General features: G+C 33.3%; 1 protein-coding gene across 1 annotated transcript in view; it reads left to right on the plus strand.

The window, feature by feature from the left end:
* Snx6 (sorting nexin 6) overlaps positions 1-11010 on the plus strand; it is a 210360-nt gene extending 199350 nt beyond the window's left edge. Inside the window, exons 12-13 of the mRNA XM_090406978.1 lie at positions 5216-5301; positions 10370-11010. Of these exons, the coding sequence (XP_090263104.1) occupies positions 5216-5301; positions 10370-10429 (146 nt within the window). The 3' untranslated portion in view covers positions 10430-11010. The remainder of the gene's footprint in view (positions 1-5215; positions 5302-10369) is intronic.
* Positions 11011-12960: the final 1950 nt, after the last annotated feature.

The following is a 12960-nucleotide window of genomic DNA, read 5'->3' on the forward strand; positions in this document are numbered from 1 at the left end:
AGTCTGGTGAATATTGAATTAATTTCTGTCTGTACTCATCTGTTGGTTATAAAGTTTTGGTCTTGTTGTAGTACTTGTAATTTTTTTTTTTTAAATATATAGTGTAGTCAACCTGCTATCACTTCCATATGATAGCCAAAACATTGAATATTCTTAATCTTGTATTTCTTTGTACTGAATTTGGTTTAAAGATATATTTAATCATGTTTATGATTTTGGTATATTATTCATTTTGCTTTTGGATCTGTTTCTTCAATGTAGCTTATATTATGGCCAAGATAACTAATATTAACTTGCTTAATTGGTTTATTTAGAACTGTTGCTTGTTATCGGCTCACTTCCTTTAAATGCCATAACTTTTGTTTAATCAGAAAATATTCTGCCATATTGATAACCTTTCCCAAATTTTATTGAAATAATAGTTTGTCTCCTATATTAATGGATTATATTTGACCTCCATATAATGTTTTCAGCTGGTAATTTAGTTGTAATTTTATTCCGCTGTTATTTACACACTGCTATTCTTTTAATATTTTTAATCTATCTATATTAAAGGACCAGACAAGCTGGTTCAGGATATAGAGAATTGAAAGTGACCACTTTAACCTGCTTAAAAAAACAGGTTAAAAGTGGACATTATATTAAAAAGAAAAATGCGTCAAAGTTTTAAAGAATATTTGAACTATAGTTCAAATATTCTTGTAATATTTGAACTATAACTTATAAATATTATTCAAGAAAAGAGTTCCAAACAAAAGAACCAAACCTTGAAGTCTCAATGGCAAAACTCTGAAGATAGAAAATCAGAATTGCACAGTGGATGCAAGAAGTTAAAGGCAGACCTAGAAAAAGTATATTAAATTCCCATCAGGCAAGTTGGCAGATGCCTTACACAAAGAAATAAGAGCCTGGCTATGAGTAAAAATAGATATACAAGTCGTGGGAAGACTATAAAGAATATAGAAAATAAATATCAGGATGGTGGCAAAATGTTCTAAAGGCTATTGAATTTTAAATGGTAAATGGTAATTGTAATTGTAGATACTATTTTAAATGGTAATTGTAGATAAAGGCTAAATGAAAATAAAGATGTTCTGGATGTCTGGAGTGATTACTTTGAAAGATGGTTAAATGAAATAAGCAGCGACACAAAACAGTAGTAGAAAATATTTAGGAAGAATGCAAACTTGATGTAGAAAAAAAGCTGTCCAAAGCCTGACATCTAGATGAAGTAGGAAATTATTATTATGTGACACCTCCAGGGAATTCAAAGACTCATTGAGGGAGGACACCTCTGCAACAATCCACTAACTATAACTAACCACAACTACCATCATCATCATCTACACCAATGCCATCTACCGCCCACCACCACTAGTATTTTCACAGGCAATCACAAACACCTCTGACCACCATGGTGGGATTCGAACCTGCAGCCTTTTAGCTGGAAAGCGGATCCGCTAACCACTCGGCCAACCAGGCTGGCTTGAAATTCTCATGGTCATGCATTCACATGAATGCAGCCCTTGCCCCAACTACCTTTGCCATATTTTTTTTGCCCACTGGCTATAGCTCCTACAAAATAAACTACTACATCACCCTCTTTCCTACACACGACCAGAATACCTTTATTTGTATTCCATATATCTAAGATACATCTGAAAAGATAGCTCAAATACTCAAGAAATAGCTTTTACACTATATTCAAACCATCCTTTGAATTAGCAACTGTGTTCTTTTCACATAAGGACAAGCTCCATCCCCATCATTATGTGGAGTATATGAAGTGCCCTGTGATTGTAAAATTGCTTACTATGGACAGATGGGAAGATCTGTTAACAACTGCTTTATAGAATACTTACATTCACTGCTATCATTATGGCATATCATTAAGTTCAGATTATGTGTTTGATACCCCATCATACAGGATTAGATGAAAACCAGTGTGCTGCTGCATATAGTTAAAGTTGTAGAGACTATTTTTAGCTAGCAATAGCTATGGAACACCTTCAGGTTAGTCTTCCATAGCCAAGTATGGTTGCATTAATCTTCCTAAAATTCGGGAGTCATCTTATAATCATCTTCAGTCTAACAACTATAAATGTTTGTACAATGTTAGAAGGCACCCAATTAGGATTTTATTTTGTTTGTTCATTAGTTTGAATTGTTTCTATTCTCAATTCTGTAGTCAGTACTGTTTCTACTGCAGATCTGGATATCTGCTATGATTAAGATAGTATAATTTCTATACTAATGTATGCATTCTTCAGGGTTCTGTTATCATTGATCCTCTTAGTCTTGTATATGTCAATGACTAACTGATCTGATACCTATAGTTAAAATGATAGCATTCCTCTCATACAGCATACCTTGCAGTGCTCAAACAGGCTTCAAGATCTAAATACTGATCTTTGTCATCCTTCAATGAGTTCATTCTTGTCACTGCTCATCAGTCAAGACTAATCTCTTTTTGGATTGACACCTTTTAGACTTTGCTGGTGCCAACAAGACTTATATAGCATCCTAAGCCTCAAAAAAAAAAAAAACACCATGGCATCCCTATTTTCGCTCGACATTCTTTTTCACCTGTTACAGCTACAGATCGCAAATCTGCCCAACCTTAGAACCTCACATTAGGGTGCACCAAATACTTCTAAATATTCTTGATACTGTCCAAAATGAGTACATTTTGGCTTATAGATGATCATCCCTCTCTCTTCACAGACTTTGCTGTTTTCTTACAACTGGTTTAATTGGTACTTTGTTCAGAGGAACTGGCATCCATTTACAGTTCAACTGATGACCCACTGAATATGTTATTCCTAATTATTATTATTTTATCTGCCGTTGTTCTCTGGAACAGCTTCTTAACGAGTATTCAATGACTACATCTCCAGATCCTCAAAAAAGAACATTAATATATTCCTATTCTGTCGATCTTTGTGCACATGTCATTATTGGTTTGTTATAATATTCCTTGCCCACTCCTATATGAGAAAGTTTTATATTAAAAGTAAAATGTTCACTGCAGAGTGGTGAAAAAAAAATGTTTCTTCACAACTCGTTATTTCAGTAATTCATTATTGTTCAAGTTATTTGAGAAATGCATATGCATCTACAGGCAGAAGCATTCCCTACCATATATGCATAAGTATTTTTCATGTATTTTATAAAAATGCTTGATCATATGATACAATAATATAATACTGTAGATTGGCATTTCTCACAGCTGAGGTGTACATCTGTAGTACGTGTGTAAATATACTTTTGTTTAGTGTATATATTTTGAAGTGTCCACTGTGATCAATTTTCTTTAGAATATTGAAGATAATTACCGTGATAAGCTTTGAAAGCTAGTGCTATGAAATAGCTTTTGTATTCTATCTACAGAAAAATTAGAATCATACTTAATGTTACAATTGTGATTTGTGAATCCCATAGGTAGTTCATTGATGATAATTAAAATAGTTGACATTCCATTAATGTTGGGCTATCAGCCAAAATTTGAAAAATTGCTAAAATAATGAACAGAGAAATCTAAAATTCATTTAAAATGGGATTAGATTATCTGCAGTCATTGTAGCATGCATAAGAATCTAGTTAATTTTATTGTCTCATCTTTCTCCATATAAAAAACTGCTCTGACTAGATTGTCAAATTTTTATTTAGGATCTTTGTTGAAATTAGCAAAACAATATGAAAAGATCCACAATAATTTCTAATGGTTCTGACTCGATTGCTTTTATGATTAACAGTGAACTTTTGTTTATCAGTTTCACTGAAAATTAAATCCATTGTGATGAACTAGCATTGTGTTATACTGGCTATTGAATTAGAAACCTATATGCAGATGTCTGTAAACATCACTTACACAGCGTATATGCAATATTTGGTCACTTGTGTCACCATGTGTTCTGATCAACTATTTAAAGAATGCTGCTGGTCAGTAATAATTAATAGTGTTGATCATAATGGGAAAAACAAAGGATCTTTTAGAGTGCTATAAAGGGCTTATTGTGGGTGTCAGTCTCGCTGGAGCCATGATTTTAAAACAGCAGAGCTGGCTGGTTTCTCAAAAGATGATATCCTGGGTGTTTAATCAGTAGAAAAATAATCCACATGCTTGTCTAAGAGGTGTAACTGTTGTCCTAAGACAGTCTGTCAGGAATGAGATCACTGTCATCTGAGAAGGCTTATACAGATAAACAGAACTTCCTACGTGCAGCAATTGACTGAAACATTTAATGAAGGCTGTTTCTGATCTGTATCTCAAACTATATGCAGGGAGTCGAAGAGGATCAGTATTGCATTTGTATACCTATGCAGAAATTATTGATTTCTGCAAAGAACCAAAAAGTTAGTTTACAGGAACATTGTGACCTGACACTGGAAGACTGAAAAAAATTTGTGGTCCAGTGAGTCATGGTATACCTTGCTCTGTGCCAATAGTGGGCAGAGAGTTAGTTTGGTGGGAGCTCCATGAAGCAATGAACCCAGCTTGCCTTGTGAACACAGTTCTGGAGGTGGTGTCATTGTGTTGGGCATGTTCTATTGGTATGGAACAAGTCCCCTGATATTGCTGGAAGGTTGGGTCTTCTCCAGGGAATATCTGAACATTGTTGCCAATCAAGTCCATCCTGCAGTGTTGACTTTTTATCCAGTAGGTGACAGTTGTTTCATGGGTGACAGTGCCATTGCACAAGAATTGTTCAGCAGTGGTTTGGTGACATAACAGCGACTTCTATCTTCACTAGCCACCATAAAGCCTGGATCTGAACCTCATTGAGAATGCATGGGACATATTAGAAAAATAGATACAGGAGCAAAGTCCTCTTCCATCAAATCTGAGCCAGTTAAAGGACATTGCCTTGTGGAATCCATCAAACAGCATATGTAACTGTAATTTGGGTTAAAGGCGGTCCATCACAGTATTAAATAAGTTTCTAATTCAGTAGCCAGTTTGTGTAATAGGCTAGCAGCGTTAATGTAGCTTCAAGACAAGTTTGTATTGGTAATTCTCCATGAGGAGCATTAATGCTTAAGTCTTAATAATGAAATTAACTGCTGTCACCTTATCTATCCTGCAATTTTCTGTGATGTGCTAGTTTTCATGTGTTCAGTTTAATTATACATTACACACCTGTTTATTAAAATATTACATATTTTTATTCAGTATGTCTTTTGAATTAGTATTTTTTTAAATTTTATTTTGCAGAACTCCAGGACTTTAAAATTCGGCGTGTAGCTGCATTCCGTAAAAATCTAGTTGAACTAGCTGAGCTGGAACTCAAGCATGCTAAGGTAATGTCTGTATACACATTTTAATACATAACTTCTAAATTATTTTCCATTACTTTTTTTTCCCCTTTCAGTTTAATGAGCTGATTTTTGGCATATTACTTTCCTCTATAGGAACCAAATAATTGAAAATCTATGTAGTAAAACTTCTTTGAAAGGATGCAGAGCATAATATGAGATGCACAAATTTCTGCATTCTCTCTCTCTCTCTCTCTCTCAATAATGGCATTTACTTCATATTTTATGCTGTCCTTTTTGAAGTAATTTCCTTAATCTAATACAGGGAATTAATATGATCAATCTTCAATTCATGATAGGATTTCATTCTGATGATCCTGCCGTAAGTCAATCACTCTGAACCATAAGAATATATTAATTGTTAACATGCCTGAATAACATGCCTGATAAGTTATTCAAAGTGTTTCATGAAGTTGACATAGTAGAAATAGGATTGCCCGTTGCCATTCCTTCAATTATTGATTTAATTTCTTTTTAAAGAAGAAATAGCCTTTATGACTGACTCTCATTGAGGTGGATGCCCTATAGCAGGGGTGTTCAACCCGTCGATCATGGAGCAATTTTTGGTGGATCTCTTGTGTATTCCTCCTTGCATACAAATTTAATTAAAACTGAAAACATTTTATTTATCATTACTTTGTATTACTTTTAATTCGCTTTAAGTGTATTGCTTTGTTTATTTATTTTTCGTTAAAATTGTCAAATTAGTAATTTTCTTATGTCTGGGTAAATGAATTAATTTGGATCAGTGGAAGTCAAACAGCAAGCCGAGTGAATAAGATTATAAGCAAAGTGTAAAAACTCGATTGTAGCTTAAATATTAAATATTCCAAAGCACATTACGTCGATTTTTTTACGTAGGTTAAGTCCCATGTGAATATTGTAAAAAAATAAACTTTGTTTGTCTTTTTATAGTTTGTATTAGATGTTTTTGTAAATAACTCTTTTGAAGCTAACTGTATATATTGCTTTAATAAGAATATGTTAGAGTGTTAAAAACAAAGGCAATGTTTTTGTCACCAAAGCTGTACATGGCGGCATTAGAAAGATTGTTATGAAACTTGTATGTATGAGAAAGGCTTGTAGGCTCTGAGTGTAAACATCTCCAAAATCAGTCAGAAAGAGTTCAAACAACTTTCCGATGGCCGGCAACTTGCAATCAAAAGAAAGTGAAGGAGAACAAAAGGTGTGCCAAACTTGAAACTTAAGATGAAAGACTCATACCGATTCTTTGGGGGGGTTGCCAAACTTCAGGCGAGATCTCAGAGGAGGCCTAATAAAAAGGGACTGAAGCAAGCAGAAGGGGTTCCGGTTCCAGAATTGCTGTCAGAGAGGAGGCCATCCGATCCAGAGTCACCATCAGAGAGATTGCCTGGATCCACGTTGTTTGAGAGAGGAGTTTCCCACTTCCAGAAAGGAGCTTCTCGGTTCTTGACGTCGCTAGAGAGAGACTACTTCTAGGCCGCAGACAAGGTTTCAAATTGCCTGGAAATATTTTCTCCGTTAATATCAGACATTCACCAGTGTGTCGTGTTTTCATTACAATTTGATGAATCAAACGACTTCACTGATATTGCTCAGTTAATGGTATTTATTTGCATGGTTATTCAAGTAAAGAACTTTTGAAAATTATACCATTATTGGGAATTACTAGGGGAGAAGACATTTTTTTGGCAGTTGATGAATTTGTGAAACAACACAAACTTCTGCTTTTTAAACTTGTCTATTACTACTGATGGTGCTCCTGCAATGATAGGTAATAAATCAGGCTTCATTTCGTAAAAAAGATGACAAGTATCCAGATTTTTCAACATACCACTGTATTATTCACTAACAAGTACTGTGTAGAAAAGATTATTGTGCCTCTTAGGGTTGTCCCATAGGTTTTTCTAAAACTTAAGCGATTCACTTATTTTCTTTGTCTCTGGTATTTATATTTTCTTTACGGTTATCATTCTTGCAGCAATTGATTTTCTTGTAAAACTGGTGCTGATTTGCATAAAACATTCTTTTAACTGTACTTTATATGGATGGTTTTACCAGCTTTGCTTAAAATTTATTGTTTAAAGGAAAATGAAAAGTTATATGCTATATGTTATTATGCGACCTTTCCAAGACTCATACATATGGTATATGGGCTAAATCTGTTTGTATCCTCACTTCCATGTCTTTTCTATTCTTCTGTATTTAAAGTGAGAGTAATATAATGACTATACATCACCTATATATAAATATATTTTAATTGAATGACTAGAAACTGAAAAAGTTTATTAGCGCAACTAGTTTCAACTTGTATCAGGCCTTCTTCAGGTGCACATTAAAAAAAAAGCAACTCGATAATAATATCAGGGATTTCCAGAAAACTTGAAGAGGATAACCCTGAACGTCAACAGGTTAGTGTTTCTCAAGCACTGTAAATTCCATGCCATCTTTCCTAAGTTTATCTCCTTTAAAGAAAACTTAAAACGTAATGGGCTAGAAGTATTTACCTTAGAGCAAAGTTAGATCTTCTCACCGAGAGGATATTCGATATTAAACATGCTTTGGTTTTTTTTATTTTGTAAAAAAAAACCCACGTTATCTCAAAAAATTGAACAATCTCTAGATAATGACAGTTGGAATTTTCTTAAAGTGAGAAGTGAATCTCAAGCTGCCAGAATTCAAAATGATAAACTGAAACTTATTAGAAAATTTGAAGCCCTTAAACAAATACAAAGAAATTTAACTTCTTTGAAACCACATCTCCATCCCAACAAAGTTATTAACAAATCAAGCTATGATCTTTTCGATGCAAGAGAAAAGTGTCCTCAGTAAAGGCCTAAATTTTGTTTTATCTCCTAGATCTATTCCACAACAATTATTTACAAAGATTGAAAAAGCTACCTCCTTTCTTCCTACCCAAGAGGCAAACCTACTCTGCATTGAATCCATTTTTATCATCAGTAATGCCAAACCCCCTACAGACAATCTCTTCATCGGAACAACAGGCTATTAAGAAGTTACAAGACAACAAAAATATAATTATTTTTCCTGCAGATGAAGGGAACGCCACAGTTGTTCTTAACATTGATGAATATCATAGCAAGATGATAGAATTGTAAGGAGCGACTCTTACTCAATCCTCGAGAGATTCCACCCGTGAACTCCACAACTGGACCAACAATCTACTGAGAAATACCTCTGGACTAACTAAAATTCATAAGGATAATACCCCACTTTGACCTATCGTAGAAGGAATTGACTCTCCAACAACTGTGGCGTTGCCTTTATATGACTTACCGGAAAAACATTTCAGAGTAGATCTCTCAAATGTTTTTCCGGTAAGTCATCATCTTTTATTAAAAACTCTGCAGATGTCATGTATAATATCATGTATAAAAGATATTATTAAGGAAGATGAAATCATGGCTAGTTTTGACATAGTCTCCTTATTTACCAATGTTCCTACAGATGAAGTTCTTGTACTACTCGAAGATAAATTATCTAAAAAGATCATGGCCTTACTTACTCATTGCACCCACTCAGAATACTTCAAGTTTCAGGATACCATCTATAAACAAAATTATGGTCTTGCAATGGGTAATCCGTTGTCACCTTTACTTGCGAACATCTATTTAGAAGATATGGAAGTCAGTCATTTCTTCTTATCCTTTAAAACCAAGAATTTGGAAAAGATATGTTGACATTTTCCTGATTTGGAGCCATGGCCGTGAATCTCTCCTGAACTTCCTAGAATATCTAAATAATTAACATCTGAACATAAAATTTATGGCTGAGTTTGAAGCTAATGGTTCTCTTCCTTTTTTGGACATAAAACTGACCCGTTCCTCAGAGAAATTAAAAATCCTGATTTTACAGAAAACCTGCCCATACCAACAGATATCTCCATGGTCAATCCCATTGTTATCCTCCTCAAAAAGTTTGGAATCATTTCTACACTAGGACATCATGCTTGCTCTCTTCTTGATGATGAGATAGAACTCAATAAAAAACTCAATTTTCTGAGGTCTACTTTTCAACTGAATAGTTTTTCACAAAAAAAAATTGACAAATTCCTATTAAATCCACCTGCTTCTCATAATGAAGAGACCAATAGTGTGAAAGGTAATATTTCTATACCATACATAAGCTCTGACTCACCCAAATTGGCCAAGGTTCTTAGGAAATACAACATAAGAACTTTATTTACTCCTCTTCCAAAAATCCGCTCCTTAGTGAGCTATCTGAAACCTAGATATCACAACCTAGAATAACCTGGTGTTTACCAGATTTGATCAAATACTAGGGTTTGCAAGATGCTATACACATGCATATGCCCGCCAATGAGAGAACAGTTTTGAATGTGCAGACTTCAATGTTTCTACGTTGAAATATATACACTAACTTTCTGTGATGTCTACAGTTATTTCCTCTGTTTTACTGGTTTTCTTTTTTAATGTGCACCTGAAGAAGGATGATACAAGCTGAAACTAGTTGTGCTAATAAACTTTGTTTTCATTTTTCTCGGTTTCTAGTCATTCAATTTTTTAAAAAAAAATGTATATCAACTGGGTAAATCAATCTTCCTACATATATGTAATGTATGTGTGTGCGTGCACGCAATGTAAACCAAACAAGTATTGACTGAAACCCCCATAGATAAATCTATTATAGCAAACTATTTGCTTTAACAATAAGAAAAACAGAATTATACAGAATGTTAATTATGCATAAAAATGCTATTGTACTATGTGACGAGGGGAAAAAGGAATAGCTAAGAGACTACTATTAATTCTAAAATGTTCACGTATGTGTAATTATGTATCTGATTGCACTCCACTAATATTTCATTGGACCACCCATAGAAGGGCTGATATTGAGATGTGAACTTGAACCACTTTAAGTCTCATCTGGAGGGAAGCGTTTTGATAGGACTAGATATTTAGTAAATTAACACTTCTTATAGCACTTCCATTATTGAGTGTAGTGTTGGTTAATTTAAAAACTATTAATATTTTATGAAGTTCATAAGTACATAGAAACTGTGATTAATTAATTTTTTATTATGTCATAGGCTCAAGCTCAAGTTTTGAAAAATTGTCTGACAGCTTTGCGTGAAGAATATAGTACGTAGACCTAACAGGAATGGTTACTGTCAGCTCAGTTCACAAGTTGCTCTTATTGCAAGTTCAAACTTTGGGTGACATAGCCAATACCATCTGTTGGTTCTGGGTGGAGTCTCTGTAATCCTGCCACTCTAGCACACTGAAAATCTGAATATTGACTTTTCAGCAAAGAAATATTTTATAATGATAAAACAGCCTCGGAAAACTTATCATGTGCTGCTGAAGTTAACATAGGACTAAGATGAAAGTTTATTGGAGGAAATAATTCACATAATTAGGAAGGTGGACATTACTGTTGATTGTGATATATATACATTTTTTGCTCTAAAATCAGTTAAGTTTTTTTTTTTTTTTTGCAATGTTATGTTATCAAATTAAATATTTACTTTCTCTTTCTTCCATTCATCCCACAAAAATTTGGGATTAATTATGAAAAAATTAAATTACACTTGTTGATAATATGGCACTTCATTAAATTTCATCTAATGAAAATGATATGCAATTGTGGCTGTGAATATATGAAGATGGTATTCGTCAGCAGCATCATAAATTCGAAAAAAAAATAAAAAATATTCTTTATGTATTGCCATTTTGTGTATTACCATTAATATTTACAGAAAACCTTTCTTTGGATTACTTTATCTGTAAATTCTGTTAACAGATAATTTTATGTGTAAATAATATTAAAAAATAACCTGTAAATATATTATTAGTTAATTTTATTAACACATTCATTGTTTCTAGGAATTTTAATTTAAAACATCTTGATATATTACATTTATAGTTATCTCTGTTGATATTAATAAGAACTTTTCATATGCTGCTCTATTGAAGCAGCATTACAAGCCCAAAGAGTACTGCTTGGTGGAAGAAAGTGGCTTTTATATAGGTAGTATGATCGTATTCTTCTAGAAGGAAAGTGTGGGGAGGAGACTCGTGGTACTTTGCTGGAGAGTAATAACATAACTCAGGTTAAAGGTGTCAGTTATTGCAGTTGATATTAGTAATTTTCAGTGATGGACATGTTTTATATAATAGAAATGAATGAGACATTAAGACCTAAATTATGTACATCTTTGGTTGCTCTGGTTTCTTGGATGTGGAAATGAAAAGGATCCAGAGACAGTTGACCCAAATTGGTGTCTAGTATGTGGAATGCTCCTTGTGTGGGTTACAGAATATATGCTAATATCCAAAAAACAAATATGATAGAGTAGATGATAAACAAGTTTTCCAGTACATGACTGGATATGTGGGTGGGGGAGAACAAGAAACCATCCCTGGAAGTTGCATAAGAATGTAAGTAATGGTATAAAGACTAGATTTTTTTCATTTGGAGAGTGATAAAATGAATAGAACTGGTTGCCAGAAGTGGTCAGTGAACTATGTTAGGAAGAGATATGAATAGACATTGTGTCAACAGTGTGGGCATCCTGTGACGCACCTTCAGACTCAAGATGTGTAATTGTAAAATTATCTCAGTGGCAACTGAGAATGCAATGACCAATATTTTGAAACCTCAAAATATTGGTCATTGCATTCTCATTTTTTACATTTACATTGATTACAGCTACTAAGTGAATTTGCACAAAATATTTGCCAGTTTATGGCAATAATGCAATGCTGAAGTGTCTACATTCTTAATGAACACATTGCTTTCTTTGCTTTAATAACTTCAGACTATGGGCGGCATGCGAAGCAATGCTTTATTTCAATATCATTGCTTATTTTTGAACACATAAGTACTTGTCCATCGCAAGTACTTGTCCGTTCATTTATTTCAATACAGTATAGCATTAAAAATACTTGCAACTTCCATGTTTATTTCATTAACATAAGTTACCATTATGGTTATGGCTGCAATATCATCACTACTTTGAAATTTTGATTTTATACAATCTTAAGATTATCAAATTCTGATACACACTTTGGTTGCATGTTGTACTTCTATTTTTCCTAAGCCACTTTATGGATGCATTTTCAGTAAAAACAGTTCATTTGACAGAACTGTTGAGAAATTTTTGAAAAGAACTCCCATTAGTTTATTCTAAAATGTCAGGTAAAAATAGATTTCAAAGTCTGACACAAAATTTAAATATATGCTATATTTATTTTCTTATATAGTGAAACCTGTGGGGCATCCATAATTATAAAGTAACATGTATGTCACAGTAAATAACTTTTTATTTTGTAAATATTTTGTCTTATGTATCATAAGACATAATCAGTACAGTTTTGAGCAACAATAGGAATTGAATTAAAAAGCAGTAGTGCTCATGCTTAGATTGGAATCCCTCTACACATGTTAATAGCTTAAAACTAATGGGCTGAAATTAAAACTAATTAAGTTAAAATTATAACTAAATTTATTTAATACAATTGAGGATAACAATTTCCCAAACTTTTGGTGAGATTCGTTTTGATTAATAATATTAGTTTAATTTCCATTGAACATAATAGAATTATTCAAATTTGCAATCATTATCATGCTCCTTCACTGGGAAAGATAAAATATATAAACAAGAGGAAGGAACAGCAA

This window comes from Typopeltis vanoorti, chromosome 17 (assembly GCF_054136105.1).
Source record: "Typopeltis vanoorti isolate ZY-2024b chromosome 17, IOZ_Tvanoo_1.0, whole genome shotgun sequence".
Lineage (NCBI taxonomy): Eukaryota > Metazoa > Arthropoda > Arachnida > Uropygi > Thelyphonidae > Typopeltis > Typopeltis vanoorti.